Below are 24,087 nucleotides of genomic sequence, written 5' to 3' on the forward strand. Positions count from 1 at the left end.
TTTGGGAACCAAAGGATCCACTTAGAGTATAATTTAGAAAAAGGAGAGGGCAAGATTAATTAGTACGAATGACTTTAGTTAATGTTATGATGGCTACAATGGACAATGGTGAATGTGGCTATAGGTAGTGAACTTAGCACTGCGGCCACGAGGCTGCCAGAAGCGGTAAGGCCCAACAGAAATGAAGGCTTCCTCTGGGGTAATCAGTTACAAGCCTTATCTATGTTAACAGTTATGTTTTCTGATTGTAGCCTCTGAGCAATCAGGCAGGAGGGTGGTTGATGCGGTTTCTTTGCTACTTGGCAGCTAGGAGTGATAAACACAGGTGGGAAAATCTCTCTGACACAACCTCACGATAATCACACATGTTGGCTGGAACAGAGAAGGGCTGCAGGTTTACTAAACTGCAGGTGTTCTTAACGTAGGAACCGTGGGCCTCTCACAAGACCTAGGATGGCCTGATTAACTGTGGGCCTGAGAAACTTCTGAGATGGTCTATAAAATATTGTCTGTATCGTATGTACATTTTTGGAGAGCTTTACCTTCTCCATGGTCTCAGAGGGATTCAGGACCAACAAAGGTTAAGAGCCACTGGACTAAAATAAATTCGCTGAATGTGAGCCTGTGGTCTGAGGAGCTCCGTTTCTTTCCTTCACTGCCTGTAAGACAGGTTGAAAGTTCCTATGTGAGCATACATAGGGGCGGTGAACGAACTTAAGGAGATAAGAAAGAAAGAAATTCTGGTCGCCTGGGTGGCTCAGTGGGTTAGGCCACTGCCTTCGGCTCAGGTCATGATCTCAGGGTCCTGGGATCGAGTCCTGCATCGGGCTCTCTGCTCGGCGGGGAGCCTGCTTCCCTCTCTCTCTCTGCCTGCCTCTCTGTCTGCTTGTGATCTCTCTCTGTCAAATGAATGAATAAAATCTTTAAAAAAAACAACAAACAAAAAAACAAAGAAAGAAATTCCCTAAACACTTAAGGAGAATCCCTCTAGCTGTTCTCAAATAGTAATTTTTCAAAAAATGGAGTAATACCAAAACAAAGTAACTTCTGTGCAGGCACAAAACAGGCTCACTCAGCTCCTCTGTCCATCATGGTAACTGAAATGACATGGGAGTGCCCGGCTGGCTGGAGGGAAGAAAGCTACTGAGGAGGTGAGTGAGCAGAGGCGAGCGCAGGAGGTGTGAGGGGGGCAAGTTAGAGCAGAGAAGGCTGTGCTGACAGGATTCACTGCTGTACCGTCACACTGGTCAGCTGGAAACAATACACACTATCCTTGATGTTTTGAGACAGGGACATATGACCATCAGCTCCTCATGGAGACCCAGCAGGTTCTTGGGCTATGTCTGATTAATGAAAGAAGGAAGTGATCTTTAACAAGACACAGACACTAAAAGTGAATGCAAAACTTCTATATCTGTAAGATGCTTCTAATTACTTTTGTTTTGTCCTTTTTAAATTAATCTTTTATAAAGTAAATGTGGGCCTACTGATTAAAGCACCCAAGAAAGGCAGTAAGAAATAACTAAACAAAATGCTTCCTAAAAAAACATTTTCTAAAAAGATTAGGTTTATTAGTAACAAGACCCCCTATGGAGCAAGCTTTATTGGTCTTACCAGAATGGACCAGAATCCTCAGGTTACAATAGCCACACTGATAAATACTCAGTACCCATCCTGTTCTGACAGGTCTGTATTAGGAAAATTACTGACCTTATTAATGTTATCGGCATTTCTCAGAGGTAAAGATAAGCAGGAACACAGGAAGACAAAATATTTTTTATGGCCTAGGAAAGCTTTGTTCCTTAAATAGCACAATTAAGCTAACAAGGTTTTTTTTATTCTTTCATGGCTACATTTTTGCATTTAGAAGAGATTTACTAGCAAATTATTGACAAAGATCATAACTCATCCTGACTATCCTTGTAAAGAAAGAACTATATTAAGTGACCCCTTTAATATGTGATAAATAAAGAACTTAAATGTAGGTGTTGGTAAGTAGGAGGAATGATCTAAGCTTATAGTAATTTTTATCACAAGGCTTTGGGAAAAATATAGTTAAGTCAACATGCCCATGTCATAAGATGTGGAAAATAGAAGATACTCCTTTCTTCAGTTATTTAGCTGACACTCAGTTATTGTGTTCCTGACTTTTGTTCAATATTGCTTTTGAAAAACAAAAGAAAAAATACTGCTTTCAGTGAGAAGTGCAGGAAATAAAAACTACAAAATGCTTAAGGTGGCAAAACGTGTGTTTTTATCTGTAAGGTTCAGGGACCTAATATAGTTGCTATTTTGCACCATGGTAAATTACTGTTCTTTAGAGACAAATTTCTTGGTCATGATGACAGGATTAAAAGTCAGTTATTAGAACTGAAGGAGAGGAAAAGGAAATCTCGTAAAACTCATGAAAAACAAGAAAGCACTTCAAAGCACACCACCACCAAAAGCACCGATGTTGGGTCTCATAGACTTTGATCAAAGGGCAGCTCTGGTAGGAATCATTACTGTCTCATGTCATCTGTCTCCAGTTCTTAAAAGAGTGAACAAAACCGCTGTGATACAAATGGGTGAATGGCAGATGAATGATGTCCAGAACTGGAACTAAAGAGCTTTCACTAACATTTGTAAACAAGCCAGAGGATACAAAATTACTAAAATACCATCTTAACCATCTAAGTAAAATGAATTTCGGTTCTCCTAAAAGGGGACTTTTTCAGACTCTCATGTAGTTAAATAAAATTTTGACAGTGATCCTCTCTTAGGAACAATATGTTTTCCTCCGTGGCCATAAAGAAAACAAAGCACACAATACAAAGCAACACTGGTTTTTAAAAAACACAGCAGTAAAAAGAAAAGCTATTATTTATTTTTAAAGATGACATCAGGGATGCCTGGGTGGCTCGGTCAGTTAGATGTCTGCCTTCGTCTCAGGTCATGATCCCAGGGTCCTGGGATCAAGCTCTGCATCAAGCTCCCTGCCCAGCAGGGAGCTCGCTTCTCCCTCTGCCTACCTTTCCCCCTGCCTGTGCTCGCTGGCTCTTTCTGACAAATAAGTACAATCTTAAAAAAAAAATAAAGATGACATCAAAAGTAGTGAAGCAAATAAACGTCTTTGGGAAGAGCCATCTCTTCTAATAAGGTCAATAAGAATGTATAGGAAAGCTCTAGAATGTGACTAGAATGTGACTTGGAAGAATGTGACTGGAATGTCACCTACTCACATGCCTCTGGTTATGGCATCTCCCCTCTCCTCCTCCTGCACAGGACACTATTAGACAGAATTCCTCCCAGGCCCTACTATGTTGATACTACCTCTGCAATGTCTGGAATTTTTCTGTTCCTATTACCACTACCACTGTCAGGAGCTCAGGGTGGCGTTAAGTGCTCCAAATTCCATCTGGGAATCCCTTGACAAAGCAGCTTTCTATATAGTAATAGCCCTAAGAATAAAAACAAACTGACTTTACTAATAGACCTGTACATGTCAAATATTACAAGTAAAATTTTGGTAAAAGGTGTATTTCAAAAACCAGCTAAAACCCAAGGCCATAATAGGACTTCCTACTTCTCAGCCCAAATGCTGACTGTAGGGCCTGCCAGGGAGACACAAGTGCAGGACAGATAGGCCTCTGGGGAGCTCAGTAACACATCAGCCCTCAGCTGTGGCTCAGCCAAGTGCTCAGCTCTGAAAAATCATCCCTCAGGGATAAGGGGAGAAAGCCCTGAGACTGAGTAGAGACAGAGTATCTCTTTACCATAGTTTAAACTGAGATGGGAGGGACGGCAGACATAATCCCTTCCCCAAATACCACTGCCTCCAAGGACCTCTGTCCCTTCTCCCTCCGATTCATTTCCCACACTGCTACTAGGATCATCTTTTGAAAACAGAAATCTGCTCATGTCATTCATCTGCTTAAAAGCCTCTGATGATACTACATTATTTTCAGGATATATCCAACTTCTTGGCATTACACATGTGGCCTCCTCTCCATCTGATCAGGGCCAAAGTTTAGGGATTCTTCCCATTTGAACTGCGTCTTATGTGCCCTATGCTCATACATTCACGCGAAATTCCCATCTTCAGAACAAGTGATAACTGCTCTCACTGTGCTTTGAGAAATGCTTTTAGTGTTCCTGAGGGCTGGCTGAACTAGGACCCACTCCTTCTGAACTCATCCTTCATAATCCAGCTCAGGTGTTTCCAAAGGGAAACTTTCCCATAAGCCCATGTAGTTTATTTATTCTGTTCTGTGATCCCACAACTTGGTTTACATATCTCTATTTTGACATGCATTCTATCTCATTAAAATGATTTAATTATAGTCGTCTCTCCCAATTAAAGAGTAAGTTCCAAAGGAATGTTAGCTGTTTTCTTTATCTTGGCACCTAGCACATAGTCTTTTAAAATTAGTTGCTTTATTGAGATATAATCTGTTTATGTACCATAAAATTCACTCTTTTAAAGTGTCTGATTCAGTGACTTCTAGTGTATTCAGAATTATGCACCCATCACCACTATTTAATTATAAAGAAATCCCATACCAATTAAGCAGTCACTCCCTATCTCTCCCTCCTCCCAGCCTCTTACAGCCACAATTCTACTTTATTTCTTTATGGATTTGCCCATTTTAGCTAATTCTTATAAATGGAACCAGACAATATGTGGCCTTTTGTGTCTGGCTTCTTTAACTTAGCATAAGGATTTCAGGATTCCTCTATGTTGTAACATGTATCAGAACTTCATTCCTTTTTATGGCTAAATAATATTTTGTTGTGTGAATATACATCTGGTTTATCCATTCATCAACTGATGGATGTTTGGACTGTGACATTCATGCACAAGTTTTTATGTGGACATATATTTTGAATTCCCTTCAAACTGAATCTGCAGGATCATATGGTAATTCTATGTTTAACATTGTAAGGAACCGCCAGACTGTTTTTCAAAATGGCTGTACCATTTTATATGCCTACCAGCAATGTATGAGTGTTTCCAATTTTGCTGTATCTTTGCCAATACATGTTGTCCATCTTTTTACTTTTAGACATCTTAGTAGGTGTGAAGTGGAATCTAACTGTGGTTTTAATATAACTTTAATAAATGTTTATATAATAAATGATCTTTATTATTCTTTTTTAAGATTTTATTTATTTGACAAAGAGAGAGAGATCACAAGTAGGCAGAGCAGCAGGCACGGGGAGGTAGGGGAAGCAGGCTCCCCGCTGAGCAGAGAGCCTGATGCGGGGATCAATCCCAGGACCCTGAGATCATGACCTGAGCCAAAGGCAGAGGCTTAACCCACTGAGCCAGCCAGGAACCCCAATGAATGATCTTTAAACGCCCTCTACATAATACACATCACATAAACACTAACTAAATCAAATTGAAGTGTTTCAATGTTCTATTCATTCCACAAATAAGTAAGGTTCCTCACTGTGCTAACTCTCATGCATCTGGTTTAGTCTGGCAAGGTCATGAAGGCAGACTGTGGGGGGAAAAAAGGCCCCGCTTATTGGCTGCATAAACTTAGGCAGATCATTTAACCTTTCTAAGCTTTAGTGGGGCATGGCTATAGCATTTGCCTCTTGGTAGCTATGAAGGTTAAATAAAATTATGTGTTTTAAGGGTTTAGCACAGTGGCTGCATGGAATAGCCGCTCAATATATGTTGATTATTACTACTGAGTGAATTATTATTACTGAGTGAAGTGAAGTGATGAAGACAAATAAAGACAAATGCCTAATAATAGTACTATGTGATATAAGCCATGACAGAGAAATTTATATGTCTCTGTGCATAACAATGAGGTTATCCTCTTATAATGTTTACAGAGTGGTTTGAATTCTAAAATACAGATATATAAATATTCTAATTTGAGATGTGTTAGCGTCAAGAAAGCAGTATATTCACATATTCAAAAACAAAAGATTTGGGGTAAGAAAAATTTAGACTTTATGAATGCCACAGCTCCTATGGTCAACTTTCTTTTCTTATTACCATTTTTACCAACTAGACACTATGTGGAAAAGAAGGTTCTTTTTCATTTGCATGAGATAATTTCTTATTGCCCTCCTTAGCCCACAAGACAAACATTTCGTACAATGTTGGTATTTAATAAAAAATGCAAGGTTTGTTTTTAAATTTTGAAGGCATATTTTAAAATTTCATAGTTGTACTAAACAGCTTTCCTTCCCAACTATACACAATATTTTTTGCAGCAGACCAGCAACCATCCTACACATTTTTAATACAAGTGTGAGTGTTTAAAATACAAATTAAAAAATAAAAATACAAACCTGCTTTGGGTAAAGGATGTTTGAGGCTTTGAGGACAGCAGACCAGGAGACTTGAGGATGGGATGGTTATGCTAGAGAAAAGCAGTGGTATGAGCCAGGTCAAAGATGCAAGTACGAAGGCAGGGTAAGAAAGGTAGGCAACCAGTTAGAATCTAACGAGGAGAGTAAAACTGTGAGATATTGAACTATGAGCCCACAAAATGAAAACAACTGGTAAGGTAAAACAGATCTCAAAATCAGAGACTGAGTTGGGATCTGGAGATCTGTTCCAAAATGGAAAGAGAACTACTGTCTGAAGTAACAAAATGGAAGCAGCTCTGGCTTACTGAGACTTGAAGAAGAGAAACCAAACAGAAAGACCTGCCCTAGGCAGGAGTTGGACTTGTTACCATACCAAATTAGAGTTCCTTCTTTTGCTCACTGATCATTATGGATCACTGATGCACTAAGTTTCTCCTTGGATACTTTATAGTGTATATATAATAGATGAAAGGGACCTCAGATGTCATCCAGTGACCTAGGGACTCAAATGGCTGGGTAATGATGTTACTGTTCATCCATTAAAGGCCGAAAGAGAGAAAAGGCTCCGTAGAAGTTAAGGGAAGGGCCCAATTCCCATAGGTATTGCTCAAGAAAGGGATATCCCTCAGATGATGGAGTATAAATGAATATCAGAGAGAGTGGGAAGGCTTCCTATTAGACTACTCTATTGAGTGTATTTTATTCAGAAACAGCCTTTAATCACTTGGAAATGACAATACAGAATAATAAACTCCATATCTTTCTCTCCTTTCACCTATAAATGACCAACCTTATCACTCAACATAAGCCACTGTAGGAAAATCAAAACACCTCAAAACCAAAACAGTACTTAGATGTCATGTATATGAGAGGTAGGAAAAAAAGGAAGAAGCCTGAGAAACAGGACTGCATTTGAGGCAGTGACGCTGGTGACAGACTCTCGGGCAGTACTGGTTACTTAAGGGACAGTTAATTTGGCTGTACAGAGCCGTCTTTCCTCATCCCTCATGGGATGTTTTCACTGAGTTGGACTTCAATTTGAGTTACGTTTCGATTAATAATTTCTTTTAAAAATGTCAATGTATTTAGGATGGGTAAAGAAATGTTACTCATTCAGTTGTGGGGATTAATTCCACGCAGGTATTAGTCAACTATTGCCCAACAGCTATAGCAGAAGCATTAACCAGTGTTGCACTGAGGCAGAGTCCAGAGGCCCCCATGCTACGCCAGATCACACGCATGGACAGATGTCCTTGTGGAGGTGAGGGAGTACAATGAAGTGATGGAAGAAGTGGCTATTTACCAAACATTACCAAAATCCTGAATATTGCAAACAACCGGGACACTTACACCCATATATACTGGTACAGTACCAGCCCTGCTACCATTTTTTTAAAATCCCAATAGTTAGCTGAATTATATGACAGAAAGAGAATTCTGATTAAGAGAAGAAGGAGATATGGATAATGCCATTCTGAAAGGCAATGAATACCAGGTGAGAGAGATGGAAAGAGATACCAAAACTAAGATAAAAACTTTGTCCAGAAACATTGCTCTCATTCTTCCCCGCCTCTTCTTCGCAATCACAGGGCTTTTTGTCCCCCAAACACATAATCATATTAATATTAGGTTCTCGTTCAATTCACAGAAAATCAATTTTCCAAAAATCCATATGCTAAAAGACAAATGACCTGAAGCCCAATTCCCTGAAGACCAACTTGCCAAAATGACCAAATTTATTGGTTTTCTAAAACTCATTTCTAGAGTTCACAACATTTTGAACATGATAGATTTGCCAGGTTAAGAAGATTGGGGAGCTTGGGAGTTGGGCCTCCTGACTCTCTCCCGGCCCTGAGTTTATCCTTTCCTTGCCCTTCAAACTCATTCTCTGCTCCTTGGTCTCCTTCTCTTTGAGACTCTCAGTCTCTCATTCACCAGGGCTGATGGGCCAGGCTGAGTTACGTGCTAACATACAACTTTGTTTCTCCCTGTAATGGAAGGTCCCTTTTCCATATGCAGCTCAAACCTCCAGCTACAGCCACAGGGTACTGGGACAGGTAGAAAATGAACATCTCTAAAAATGCTAACACTCCAGAAATATTCACAAACTGTTAAAAACCATCCAATTAGAACTCTTATAAACTTTTCAGATAAATAAGCTTTTGATGACAATGGGCAAATTTGGCAAAGATTAATTGAGAAAATTGGAAATATTAAAAAAAATGTTAAATGTAAGAAATTTTATTTTTAAAAAGCTTTAAAAAAGGATCAGAAAGAAATTATAGAAAGAAAGTATAAATAGAAATAGTCCTATAGGAAATGCTAAAATTTTGGCAAAATTCATAAGAAAAATATGTTCATCAGACTAAGTATCTTAGGACCTTTCAACAAATGGAGTATTTCTTAAAATGCATGAAGCTGGAGGGTATAAAGACAAAGTGGTAAGTAGCATGGACACCTAAACTCATTTAAAACACATTTTACATCCTGGCCGGGATCCAACCAAATATAAACAAAGCAAAACCGAATCAAAACAAATGGTCTCTACATTACAGAACTCCAATTTGCAGAAAACCATGCATGCATAGAGACATGTAGTGAGGCCAGAGTGGTTCAAGAGGGTAGAGTAGAAAGATCCCGAACTTACCTCTTCCCAAGTATACAAATATGTAGCTACGTATAGATTCATTTCCTCTCAAAAAGACTAGAAAACTAAGAGGTTATCTACAACAAAGGATATGAAGGCTACATTGAGATGGGTAGGAGAGGCAGAGACATGGTTTTGCCAAAAACCCTACCTTGGCCAGAGGGAGGGATATCAGCAGGTTAGCACTTCTCCCAGGGGAGCAAAGCGTGTGTCCCATATCAGACACCCCAACCCTTGGGATTTACACTGTAAAGATAAACCTCAAAAAGTTTTGCTCTAAAAATCAACGGGCTTACAACCAGACCCAAAAGGCAATAGGTGATTAAAAGTCTTCAGATTCACTCATCTTGGGACCCAGGGCAAAAGCAGAAGTTTGCAAAGTGTGCCAAGATTATGCAAAGGAGATTCGTTAGCCATTCTTTAAGCATCTGCTCTTGACAAGCATCTGCTGGGGAAGGAGGTACTGGTGAGTGTCATTTTTGAGTGCTGTCTCCACCTTGCCATGCTGGCAGGCACCTCTTTGGTACTGCCCCACCCTTGTTAGCACCAGTGAGCTTGCGTGCCCCAATGTTCTCTCATGGTCATGCAGAGGCAGGCTGGCAGGCCTGCCCTGGCCCTGGGGTCCCCTGCAGTTTCCTGAAGCCAGTGGGCTTGCCCTGGCCCTGAATATTCCTGCTCTGCTACTGTAACCAGTGGGCTAGTCCAGCCGATGTGTTCTCCTGTTGCCCGCTATGGCTAACAAGATTCCCACAGCTCTGCTGAAGCTGGCAGGCAGGTATAGTCAACATAGGGGAAACCCCTATGACAGCTGGCTTTGGTGGCCAGGGTGGCCTGTATTGCTGGGCCCCAAGAGACTAAAACAATCAGAGAGACAGTTCTTGGCAGATGATTAACACCAGGGCATAGCTCAAAAAGCACACTGAAGCCAAGCCCAGTCTTCCTATGAAAAAGGCTTTGTTACATGCCCTAGAGGGTCAGCCTGAGGAACAGACTACAGATTTACCACACAACTAGAGGCAACAGAGGAATTCTCTGGGAATGTAGGCTGAGAGACACCAGCTCTACTCTTCCCTGGCCTCACTACTACTTGCTGGTAACCCCCAGCAAGGAGCTTATCTAATTGTCTGGAGCCTTCATGTGCAAATGCCACCAGGGCACACCTGGGGTTATGAGTACTCAGGGGTTATGAGTACCATCCCATAGGACCGAATATATTTGCAAACTTAAAAAAATCAGCTGTCAGGGTCTGGTTTCTGCTCAGCTTGAAATTGAGCCCTGCATTGGGCTCCTTGGTCTCTGGGGAGCCTGCTTCTCCCTCTGCCCCTCATGCCACTTGCATGCTCTCTCTCTCTCTCAAATAAATAAATAAAATCATTTAAAAAAATGGACAAACCTCAAGCTAGACTCAAGAAAAGAGAGGGCTTAATGAAATAAAAAATGAAAGAGGAGGAGCCACAACTGTTACCAGAAAAATACAAATGATCATATGAGACTATAATGAATAATTATAGGCCAACAACTTGTACAACCTATAAGAAGTAGATAAATTCCTAGAAACACATAATCTTCTAAGAGTGAGCCATGAAGAAACAGAAAATGTGAGTAGACAGATGACTAATAACGCAGTGACTGAATCAGAAATTACAAAATTCCCAACAAACGAAAGTCTAGGAAGAGATGGCTTCACTGGTAAATTCTACCAAACATTCAAGAAGATTTAAAAACATACTTGTCAAACTCTTCCAAAAACTAAAGAGAAGAAAATGCTCCTAAATTCATTTTAAGTGGCCAGCATTACCCTGATACTAAAACTAGACAAGTATACCACAGAAAAAGAAAACAACAGGCTAATAGCCCCAAAGGACATAGATGCAAAAATCCTCATTAAGATATTAGCAAAAAGAATTCAATAATAAATAAAAAGGAAGATACATGATGATCAAGTGGGAATTATTCCAGGGATGCAGGAATGGTTCAATATCCACAAATTAATAATTATGCTACTTTAATAAAATCTAATATTCCTTTTTGATAGAATCTCTCAACAAAGGGAAAATACCTCAGTATAATAAAGGCCATATATGACAAACCCACAATGAGCATCATACTCAATATGGAAAAGTTGAAAAAGTTCTTCCTCTTCAGAGCAGGGAAAAGACAAGAATGCCCACTCTCACTGCTTTTAGTCAACATAGAATTATAATTCCCAGCTGCAGCCATCAGACAAAAAAAGAAATAAGTCATTTAAGTCACAAAGGAAGAAGTAAAATTGTCACTATTTGTAGATGACATGATTTTACACATGTAAAACCCCTAGACTCTATCAAAAAATGGTTAGAACTAATAAGTGAATTCAGTGAAGTAGGAGAATATGAAATTAATATACATAAACATTACATTTCTGTCCATTACTAATGAACTATCAAAAAGAGAAAATAAGAAAAGAAATCCTATTTACAATTGCATCAAAAGAATAAAATACCCATGAATTAATTTATCCATAGACAGGAAAAGGCCTGTATGCTGAAAACTAATAAGATACCGATGAAAGAAACTGAAGAAGACACAAATAAATTGGAATATATTCTGTGCTCATAAAAATACAGCCTAGATGTTTAATACATCCATATCAAATCCCACTGGCATTTTTCACGGAACCAGAACAAATAATCCTAAAATTTGTGTGGAACCACAAAAGACCTCAAATAACTAAAGCAATCTTGAGATAGAAGAACAAAGGTGGAGGTAATAGGGTGGAGGTAACAGGCACCCTAATTTCAAACTACAGTATAAAGTTATAGTAATCAAGACAGTCATGGTATTGGCATAAAAAGAGACACATGGATCAATGGAATAGAGAGAACAGATAAAAACCCACATATCTACAGTCAACTAATTTATGACAAAGAAGCTAAGTCCATACTGTGGGGAGAGAACAGTATCTTCAATAAATGGTATTAGGAAAACTGTACAATCACATATGAAAGAATGAAACTAGATTACTGTCTTATACTGTACATAAATAATAACTCGAAATTGATTAAGACTTGAATATAAGACCTGAAACCATAAAAGTATAAGAAAACATAAGCAGTAAGCTCCTTGACATTGGTCATGGAGTTAAATTTTTGGATCTGACCGTGAAGCAAAGGCAACAAAAGCAAAAATAAGTAAGTGAAAGCTTTTACACAGTGAAGGAAACCATCAACAAAATGAAAAGGCAAGGGCATCTGGGTGGCTCAGTCATTAAGCATCTGCCTTCCACTCAGGTCATGATCCCAGGGTCCTGGGATGGAGCCCTGCTTTGTGGTCCCTGCTCAGTGAGAAGCCTGCGTCCCCCTCTCCCACTCCTCCTGCTTGTGTTCCCTCTCTTGTGTTTGTCAAATAAATAAAAATATAATCTTAAAAAAAAAAGCAACCTACTAAATAGGAGAATATATCTGTAAATCATATATCTGATAAGGGTTAATAGAAAAAATATATAAGGAACTCAATCAATAGCAGAAAACAAAGAATATAATTTAAAAATGGGCAGAAAATTTAGAGGTATTTTTCCAAAGACATACAAATGAATTAAAAAAAAAAAAAAAAAGAAGAAGAAGACATATAGATAGCCAAGAGGCACATAACAAGATGTTCAGTATCACTAATTACCAGGGAAATACAAATAAAATCACAATGAGATATCATCTCACACCAGTTAAATGGCTATTATCAAAAAGATAAGAAACAGTAAGTGTTGGTGAGGATGTGGAAAAAGGGAACAATGTGTATGCTGATGGGAATGTAAATTGGTGGAGCCACTATGGAAAAGAATATGTTGAGTACTAAAAACACTAAAAACAGAACTACCATATGATTCAACTATTCCACTTCTCGGCATTTATCCAAAGAAACAAAAACACTAATTTGAGAAGATACATGCATCCCTATATTCATTACAACATTATTTACAATAGCCATGATATGGAAGGAACCCAAGTAGTCACTGATGAATGAATGTATAAGGAAAATGTATTGTCTATATATATTCACTGGCTACTATTCAACTATAAAAAAGGAACTCTTGCCATTTGCAACATGAATGGACCTTGAGGGTATTATGCTAAGTGAAATAATTTGGACAAAGAAAGACAAATACCATACGATTTCACTTATGTGTGGAGTCTAAAAAACCAAATCAAACTACACTAAACCAAGTTCATAGATACAGAGAACACAGGGGTGGTTATTAGAGGGGAAGGGACTTGGGGCATGGCTGAAAAGGGTAAGGGAGGTTAATTGTATGGTGACTGCGGGTAATGAGACTTACTGTGGAAATCATTTTGTGGTGTATACAAAAATTGAACTATTATGTTGTATACCTGAAACAATGTTATATACCAACTTTTCCGCAGTAAAAAATTTTTAAAAATATTTGCTGTTAAAAAAATGACATGCATTGAAAAATCTGTGCAAGGTAATACTAAAGTGTGAAAGAAAAAACACTTGACTCATGAAAGAAAGGTAATTGGGTGTTTTTTTTTTTTTTTTTTTAAAAAACAACTTTGTACATAGATACATGTTTTTCTTCAGCTACACTTAAAAACAATAAACATGTATATTTGTAGGAAGATATAGTTCAAATTCTTAATACTATCTTAAAAATGAACCCTTAAACATAATTCAATAGTTTGGAAGTTTTAGAGAACAGCTACAAATTATAATTTTAGTTATATATTTTTAAAATATCTAGGACTTTAAATACCTATTGATTTTTTCAATAAACGAAAACACAGAAACACTACCAAAAGGAAAGTAGTTTTTAAACAAAAGAAAAAAGTCTTAGAACTAATCCCTCTATCTTTTTTAAGCAGTATTTGACAGAAAACATTCTAGTATCCTTAAAAAAAAAAAAAAGGACTAACTCTAAATAAGATACAGAAAAAGATTTAGTAAGATTTCACATAAAAAAAATTGTTTCTTAAAAAAAAAATTGTTTCTTCCTATGGAACTAAACTTTCCAGACTTTACTTTTATTTCTATAATATATGATCAATTCTTTAAAAAATTAAAACTAAATTCCCCATACAGAATGAATAAGTCACAAGAATAAAAGGCACAGCATAAAGAATAGTCAATGATACTATAATAGAAATGCCTGGGGACATCTAGTAGCTACACTTGTGGAGAACATAGCATAATACATAAACTTTTCAAATCACTGTTTTGTATACCTAAAACTGTATTTTGTACACATGTAACACTGTGTGTCAACTATACTTAAATTCAAAAAAAAATTTCAAACTCCTCCTAACTTTCAGATCATATTGCACCAAAAGGATTAGGAAAAAACCCAGACATTCTGAATAACTAAGCTTTTCTAATGTACAATTTCTTATTCAGTTATATATGGACTTTGATAGTATTTGGTATTATACAGAGACATACCACCATTCAAGATTTACAAATACTAATATTGTACGGTTTACTTCCTACTTTATTAATATAAAATATTTCTGTTGAAGTTGCCATTCCATTTTTTACTCTTCCCCAGAACCATTCTCCTCCTTCCAGATAAAATCAATATTACAAGTATACGAGATTTTCTAATCTAGGTTTATATATTTGATTAAATATACATATATAAATACCTAATATTATTTGTGTGTGTATGTTTGTGTACTGTGCATTTTAAAAATAATGTTATGCTAAGTCTGGTCGTGTTAAAATATATAAATCTAATTTATTCATGTTAACTTCTAAATGGTATCTTATGAATATTTAAAAATTTTTTTTAGTTTTTAAGATTTTACTTATTTATTTGAGTGAGAGCACAAGCATGAGCCGAGAGGAAAGGGAGAGGGAGAAGCAGGCTCCTCACTGAACAGTGAGCCTGATGTGAGGCTCGATCCTAGGACTCCAGAATCATTACCTGAGCTGAAGGCAGATGCTTAACCAACCAAGCCCCCTAGGCTCCCTTCTTAAGACAATTTTAAGTAGTCATTCACCTATTGATGAGTATTTTGGTTGTTTCTAATCTTTGGCATTCCAAAAACGGATTCAATAAACATCCTTGTACATGTATCCTTACACCCACAGGTAAAAATATATTACTAGAAATGGAATAGTTTGGTTGGAGGGCGTTTCCAACTTTATCAAATATTATCTAATTGCTCTTCAAAGGAGTTATGACAACTTATCCGCCTACCTAGCAGTATATGAGAGTTTGGCATATGAAATGTTGCTGACATTTTTGGCATGTCATTGTTGCCAATCTAGTAGGTGTAAAGTATGCTTTTAGTGTAGATATTTTAAAAGTATTTTGCATGTATGGAAGGACAGAGCCACTGAGCAAATACGATGATGAAGTCAGGACCAAGAGTTCTTGCTTATTAGATAAGGGAAACATAAATACTTGTGTCTGCATAGATATATGGCGAAGGTGAAAAAGAACCTGGTGGTGTTGGATTTGAACTGGAGTATTAGAGTGAACATATGAACTAAAAATGCACACATATACATACAAATACATATTAACCTATCCATGCAAAAATGTGTATATGTGTATAAATCACTCTATACACTGAAAATAGCTCAGAAGTGATGATATCCCGAGGAATTAAAAAAAAATCCTGATTGCTAAGTATCATTCCCCCATTAAATGAATCAGGACTCGTTAAAGAAATGTCCAGCTCCAGGACTGGGGCAAAGAAAATATAAGATCAATCTCAAATTGTTTGTTGAAAAGCTAGAAAGCACTCAGAATAATGTAGGGACTTGCATAAAAAGAAAATGAAAATGACAGTTCAGACAAAAGGTTGATATCCGGGATCTATAAAGAACTTCTCAAACTCAACACACACAAAACAGATAATCATATCAAAAAATGGGCAGAAAAACTGTGGAAAGAACCAAGATGCGCTTCAATGGACGAATGGATAAGGAAGATGTGGTCCATATACACTATGGAGTATTATGCCTCCATCAGAAAGGATGAATACCCAACTTTTGTAGCAACATGGACGGGACTGGAGGAGATTATGCTGAGTGAAATAAGTCAAGCAGAGATAGTCAATTATCATATGGTTTCACTTATTTGTGGAGCATAACAAATAGCATGGTGGACATAGGGAGTTAGGAGAAGGGAGTTGGGGGAAATTGGAAGGGGAGGTGAACCATGAGAGACTATGGACTCTGAAAAAACAACCTGAGGGGTTTTAAGTGGTGGCGGGGGTGGGAGGTTGGGGGAAGCAGGGGGTGGGTATTAGAGAGGGCACGTATTGCATGGAGCACTGGGTGTGGTACAAAAACAATGAATACTGTTATGCTGAAAATAAATAAAAAACAAATTAAAAAATTTTTTAAAAATGGGCAGAAGATATGAACAGACACTTCTCCAATGAAGACATACAAATGGCTATCAGACACATGAAATAATGTTCATCATCATTAGCCATCAGGGAGATTCAAATTAAAACCACACTGAGATACCACCTTATACCAGTAGAATGGCCAAAATTAGCAAGACAGGAAGCAACATGTGTTGGAGGGGATGTGGAGAAAGGGGAACCCTTTTACACTGTTGGTGGGAATGCAAGTTGGTGCAGCCACTTTGAAGAACAGTGTGGAGATTCCTTAAGAAATTAAAAATAGAGCTTCCCTATGAACTCTGCAATTGCACTACTGGGTATTTACCCCAAAGATAAAGATGTAGTGAAAAGAAGGGCCATCTGTACCCCAATGTTTGTAGCAGCAATGACCACGGTCGCCAGACTGTGGAAGGAACCAAGATGCCCTTCAACAGAATGGATAAGGAAGATGTGGCCCATATACACTATGGAGTATTATGCCTCCATCAGAAAGGACGAATACCCAACTTTTGTATCAACATGAAGAGATTATTTTGAGTGAAATAAGTCAAGCAGAGAAAGTCAATTATCATATGGTTTCACTTATTTGTGGAGCATAACAAATAACATGGAGGACATAGGGAGATGGAGAGGAGAAGGGAGTTGAGGGAAATTGGAAGGGGAGGTGAACCATGAGAGTCCATGGTTCTCATGGACCTCAGGTTCAACCTGAGGGTTTTGAAGGGGTGGGGGGTGGGAGGTTGGGAGAGCCAGATGATGGGTATTAAGGAGGGCACGTATTGCATGGAGTACTGCGTGTGGTGCAAAAACAATGAATTCTGTTACACTGAAAAGAAATAAAATTAAAAAAAAAAAAGAAAAGAAAAGGGAAAAAAGGAAAAAGAAAAAAGAAAAGAAAGGTGCTTCCATAAGCCAGATATTATGAAAAACAAAGAATAAAAGTAAAGAATTATAACACAGTAATAGTAACAATTCTGTTACTATTATCCCAAGTTTTAGTGATATATATATATATTTTTAAATAAGTTTAGCATTTTTTTTAAAAGATTTTATTTATTTATCAGAGAGAGAGGGAGAAAGTGAGCACAGGCAGACAGAGAGGCAGGCAGAGGCAGAGGGAGAAGCAGGCTCCCTGCTGAGCAAGGAGCCCGATGTGGGACTCAATCCCAGGACGCTGGGATCATTACCTGAGCCGAAGGCAGCTGCTTAACCAACTGAGCCACCCAGGCGTCCCAGTGATATATTTTTTAAATGAGGAAAAATAAAGTTTATCTTTACAGAAAAACATCAACTAATAAATATAGAAGCAAAGATAGAAATAGAAAAACCACTATTTCAAAATGACCTAGACAAAGATCACAGTGAATGCTAAGACCATTGGATGAAAGGTTTTGGACACAGGACAGCCACATAATCTCAGAACACCACACCACAGATTATTTAGTAATTGTCAAGGGAAAATGTGTCTTTATAGTTCGCCTTAATTTGGTGCAAAGTTTCTTCCCATGCTTATTGGTTATTCAGGTGTCCTCTAATGCTCACATTCTCGGTCTATTTTTCTGTTACCTTGTTTGTATTTTACTAATTACATTGTATAAATTCTTATATACTTTGGACATTGTAATACAAATGTCTTTACAGAGTCTGTGACCTTCTTGTGTTCCATTTTTGGCAAATTTATACATTCTCCCCTGTCCTCTTGATTGTACATCTAATAGCCACCTACGTCTTCTTCTGAAGGCTGGATTCTATTGAGCCTGCTTTTCTAAGGATAACAGTGAGCATTGGCATTAACTGTTGGAAGATACAAGCCACTGGTGCAGCCTCCTTTCAATGTCATCTTGTGGCTCTAGGTTTTCCAGTTTTACATGGAACCTCCTTTCAACAGCACAATCAAAATTTGCTATAAAAAATATGATAAAGTTATAGTTTTAGGACATTAAAACTTAAAAAAAGAAAAGAATTTGTCATATAATCTTACGTGAGTGAACAAAACTTCATTCCTGAGCTCTTCAAAGCTTTCATTTGGAGTCCAAGCTTCAGCAAACTGCAGGAAGTCCCATTTTTCCTTATCACCTTCCTCAACCTGAAGTTTCTCCTTCCTACCATTCAATGTGCTCCCTGTAACTTGTGTCTGTAAAGTGAAGAAGCATATGAATTTTACAAACGTTCTCTCACAGCTAATACTTACTTACTAAGCAGTGACCTGATTTTGCAATTAAACCACAAGCAATTCACCAAAGACACTTAGTGTTTCAACCTATCATGGACTTCATTAATAAAATTTTTCAAAATTACAAACAAATTGCCAAGTAGATGATTCCCATACTTAATGAGGAAAACGTCTCACCAGAGAAGTTATACGATTTGCTTTTCTTATAAAAACTTTATTCTAATATTTATAAACTTCGAAACTAAACCCACATAATTGGCCATTTTAAATACATATATACTCAGTGCTTGAAAAACATCCTCTAATAATTAGTCAAATCTTTTCTATGAATACCTCTCCGGGCTGGGGAGGAGAAGAGACAGTTGAGTGGACAGAACTAGTGACATGCCTCCTACCCTTTCTGGGGTCCAGGTACAGGCTGTCCTCTGCTCAAAATTACAAAAAGGACTTGGGGTTTGACACTGTTATTATTCCTTGCTAGCCCATCCTTTTCTGATCTCTAAAACAGTAGATGAAGGCCATGGAAGACAGTAAGAACACATGTAAATGTACATCTCTCCCTTAATGGAGAGGATACGTAAGGTACTACCAACTGAAGACTTCTCTAACCTTGGTTCCTATAAACATCACTATCTTAGTGTACTTGAATATCCTTTGCCTGAAAACACTACAACTCAGCCTCTTAACTTAAGTAGGCTCCACATAATGAATAAAATGGTAACCTGGAGATTGGGGAGGGTATGTGCTATGGTGAGTGCTGGAGTGTGTAAGCCTGACGATTCATAGACCTGTACCCCTGGGGCTAATATATTATATGTTAATTTAAAAAAAGTAATAAAAATTTTTTTGAAAAAAAGGTAACCTGGTTTGAATTCAAGCTTTACCTTTCGATTCAACATTCCCCACATCAGAGTGTCTAGAGTCCCATTTGCAACAAGGTAGTGAATATTCACAGAACTGCACTGTCCAATTCGGTGAGCCCGGTCTTCTGCTTGTTTTATATGTCCAGGGTCCCAGTACAACTCAGCAAATACAACATGAGTTGCAGCAGTAAATGTCAAACCCTAAGAAAAATAAAGTGAAGAAACTGAGATGCAAATAAACTGAAAATGTAACAGAGAGCCAGATATAATAAAGTCTTTCTGAACATGTTAAATGAACAAGAGAAAGCTAAAGGACTTAAAAATAAATCAGTCTTTCGTTTTAAGCCAAATTAAGAAAATTTAATTCATGAAAGGCAAATGAAGACTGCTTACAGCAAATGTCCAGGTGAACTACAAAAAACACATTTAAAAGGTATTTCAATATTTCAAAAGTTAGTTTAATGGATATATATATATATATATATATATATATATATATAAACAAAATCACTTTATCCTCTGATGAGGACTGGATTCATATTACCACTGGAAAATCTAATAAAATACATTATAAATGAGAATATAATTTCTAACACATGGTGTCCATAGCAACTAGGCAGAGAGCAATGACTTCCTCTATTCATTTAATTCATAGTGTTGTTCTATAAAGCAGGAAAATCATGTCTTCAGTCACACTGTTCTCTTCCTATGAAATTTCTCATGTTACATCTCAAACACCCTTAAGTTTACTGGCTTCTATCTCAATATATATAACAAAATTGGATTTTTTGTGCAATTGCATTTTACATCAGTTTGAAATAGTGTGACATTATTAAGTATTAACTAGGTCTTCTTGTATAATCATTATATGAAAAATAATGCAAATCTCCTCGAATTAAAGAGTATTTTAAAAAATGCATGATTTTAAAGTTGAAAGGCTGGTAAAACGTGAAGCATACTTAAGCTATTGTCACACATTAGTCAGTGATGTTATGTGGTTGAAAGAAATACCTACTATTCTTTGAAAGAATCATCTAATCCATGCTGCTGTTCATATGCCCTAGAACTTCCATCAGAGAATGACTTTTGTGACTGCTGTGCTGTTATTTTTACATAGCTTTAACTTAAAATATTTTTATATCATATAACAACATTATTATTAGCATTCATGAAATGGTGGCATGAGTTCTCAAGCTGAAAAATTCACTAAAGACCCATCACTTTGGAACAGAGGTTAGAAGTGATAAAAACATGGAAAGCCAACAACCATCAAGCTAAACTGTGCTGATATTTAGGACAGAAAACACCACAAAACATTAGAGATGATGCTAGAAAATAACAAATAGTATTTAAAGAAGGAAGAACACCTTTAAGTGTGTTAGAGGTATCGTATAACCATACAAGAATAAAGGGGAAATAAGCTGGCAAGACCCAAACTCCTCTAACATACCACTAAACTACAATGGAAGATTCACATGCCACAAGAACAAAGCCCTTTCTAGTTTCCTTTATTCCTATGAACATACTAGTGTTCAAGTGTATGAGTTTTGAATTATACCAGGTTCTCAGGAATACAGCCTTGAATAAAATATGGGTGTCCTAAACAATCTTAATTTCAGAAGGTCTTTTATCAAGCCACCCCAAATCCTCCTGCCTGGCTTCCTTCTACTTTTCTTCTCCCACGCTATGAGTACTCCATTTCTAATTTTAAGCTCTTTTTGATGAAATTCTCTTTGGCTGGAATATTCTAACAGATATAAAACTTAGACTCGTAGAGATTTAATCCAACATGAGTGTAGTGTTGAGACAACCCTCCTTTTGGTAAGAACTCCTGGTGAGTTCTAGAACTTCCAAATCCTTATGAAGCTTCTCTCTATATACAATTTTATAGATATCAGTTACCTGGCTAAAAGCAGATCTTTGGCCCTGGTTTAGATTCCAGAGTCGACAGATCTACTATATATCAGGCTGGATGCACAGAAAATCTTTTTTTTTTTTTTAATTTTATTTATTTGTCAGAGAGAGAGTGAGTGAGAGCAAGCACAGGCAGACAGAGTGGAAGGAAGAGTCAGAGGGAGAAGCAGGCTCCCTGCAGAGCAAGGAGCCTGATGTGGGACTCGATCCCAGGACGCTGGGATCATGACCTGAGCCGAAGGCAGCTGCTTAACCAACTGAGCCACCCAGGCGTCCCCAGAAAATCTTTTCAATCACTTTTCCCTATGTTAAATATCCTGGCTTGGGAATTTACATCAAAATATTGTAGAATGTTAGCAGGAAAAAAGTCCAGAAGGATCCCCCTTACATAGTGTGACAGAGACTGTCACTATCTTCCATAATAGCTATTTGGTTCTTATTTCTTTGTAACATAACACCTGATTTTCAATGCGATTTTAGACGAAATAAAGGCTACTTTTCCCAGCTTCCCTTGAAGTTAGCTATAACCAAGGTGCTAACTGCAGGTGAATGAAATGAAGCAATGATGCATGCCTTTCTCCAGTCAGTGCCCTGGATCACAGATATGATGGAGGAACTAGAGCAGCTCTCTTAAATAAGAGGTATCTGCTAGGAATGTTATAGAAAGCTGGAGAGGCTTAAGCCTTAAGGACTTTGTGGAACTACCATGATAACCTTGGACTGTCTGCATGAGAGAATTAAACTTTGTGTATTTGAGTCATTCTTAATTTGGGTTTTCATTTACTTGCACCCAAACCCAATCCTAAGGGTCAAACCAGAGGTGCTCCATAACAAGTCCTCAGACAGAAGAGTTCTTTTCTCTCAGGTCACCTTGCCTCACAGGCTCTGGGGAAACCAATCAAGTAAGATAAGTGCTATAAGAAATGAAAGCTGCCCAGAGCAATCTATACTTTCAACACCATCCCGATTAAAATATCAATGGCACTTTTCATAGTGCTGGAACAAACAATCCTAAAATTTGTATGGAACCAGAAAAGACGCCAAATTGCCAAGGAAATGTTGAAAAAGAAAGGAAAATTCTATGCAAATTCAAAGTTAGGAAAAAAGAAAAAAAGGTAATGGAAAAGTATTAGGATTAAATTAACTATACTCATCTAGGAAATTCTTTCCTTGAAAATTTAAGAAGATTTGAGTCGGAGGTGTTGAGGTCTCCTTCTATTATACTTTCTATCTCTCTAAAACAGAATATTTATTACACTTTTGTCTTGATACAAAGTTATAATTATGGCTAATGACCTTTTTATTATCTTAATGACATTATCCAATTTATACCTGGAATTTCTTTTTTTTTCTTTTGATAAACTTTACTGAGGTATAATTTCCATAAAATAGAAAGCACCAATTTTAAACTTAGCATCTTGTGAATTTTAACAAATATATACATCTATGTTCTTTTGAATTTTAAAACATAGGAATGAGGTCACAGTGTATGTACAATTCTGCAACTGGTTTAGGGATTCACTAATATAATGGACATTTTTTTTTATGACACTGACCTCTTTTTTTTTATTATATATATTTTTTATTATATTTTGTTAGTCACCATACAGTACATCATTAGTTTTTGATGTTGTGTTCCATGATTCATTGTTTGCATATAACACCCAGTACTCCATGCAATACATGCCCTCCTTAATACCCATCACTGGGGTAACCCCTCTCCCCTCTAAAACCCTCAGTTTATTTCTTGGCATCCATAGTCTCTCATGGTTCATCTCCTCCTCCAATGCCCCCCCCTTCATTCTTCCCTTCCTTCTCCTAATGTCCTCCATGCTATTCTTTGTGTTCCACAAATAAGTGAAACCATATGATAATTGACTTTTCTCTGTTTGACTTATTCTACTTAGCATAATCTCCTCCTGGAATTTCTTACCTGGCCAGCAGCCTGAATGCTTAGGATAGCCACACGAGTATCAGGATCCTTTTGAAACTGATTCACTAGATGTATTCTTTCTGAAGATGGAACGCTTCCATCTATCCTAATGTACCGAGCCTAGTATCAACAAGGGAAATGGCAAAATTAGCACAAAACCCTATGCACCCATATCATTTAATATGTTTTATACCGTATTTTTATGCTCAAATAATAAAATAGAAATGGGGTAAGATGAAATGTTAGTAAATGTTAAATAAGAATTTTAATCAAGTTTCTTAATAGCTTCTTATAACAATTCCGTATTTTTAAATCTTTTCACATACTTGAAGTAGGCTCCATGTCTAATTCATCCTCAAACCATCAATGCCAACTGCAATGCCTTGTATATAACAGGAGCTCCATAAATCATCACTGAATTAAGCTAATGCCGTTAGTAAAGTTCTGTGTGAATTCATATACAAACTTTAAATTATGGATCAAATTAACTTGAAAGTTACAGGTTCACTGATTGCAAAGTAAAAATAAAGCCAGACAGGTGAAAAGAGAGAAAGAAGTTTTTATCCATATTATTATGAATTCATGAAGAACAATGCATTTACTTCTGAAATATCCTAATATTAACTGGAAAAATATATTTTTTAATATACCATTTGAACTCTTTTTTTTTTTTTGCATTCTTAAGCTTTTTTTTTTTTTTTTAAAGATTTTATTTATTTATTTGTCATAGAGAGAGAAGCAAGAGCAAGCACAGGCAGACAGAGTGGCAGGCAGAGGCAGAGGGAGAAGCAGGCTCCCTTCCGAGCAATGAGCCCAATGTGGGACTTGATCCCAGGACGCTGGGATCATGACCTGAGCCAAAGGCAGCCGCTTAACCAACTGAGCCA

The 24,087-nt window shown here is 37.3% G+C and overlaps 1 protein-coding gene across 10 annotated transcripts in view; it reads right to left on the bottom strand.

Annotated features, from left to right (window-relative positions):
- ZRANB3 (zinc finger RANBP2-type containing 3) overlaps window positions 1-24,087 on the bottom strand; it is a 338,626-nt gene that overhangs the window by 34,666 nt on the left and 279,873 nt on the right. For all 10 annotated transcript variants that reach the window (XM_082689300.1, XM_082689306.1, XM_082689302.1 and 7 more), the window contains 3 exons: window positions 23,201-23,320; window positions 19,375-19,554; window positions 18,299-18,451 (listed from right to left, as the gene is read on the bottom strand). In XM_082689300.1, coding sequence (XP_082545426.1) covers window positions 18,299-18,451; window positions 19,375-19,554; window positions 23,201-23,320 — 453 coding nt within the window. The remainder of the gene's footprint in view (window positions 1-18,298; window positions 18,452-19,374; window positions 19,555-23,200; window positions 23,321-24,087) is intronic.

Source organism: Mustela nivalis, assembly GCF_964662115.1.
Source record: "Mustela nivalis genome assembly, chromosome: 11".
In the NCBI taxonomy this organism is placed as follows: Eukaryota; Metazoa; Chordata; class Mammalia; order Carnivora; family Mustelidae; genus Mustela; species Mustela nivalis.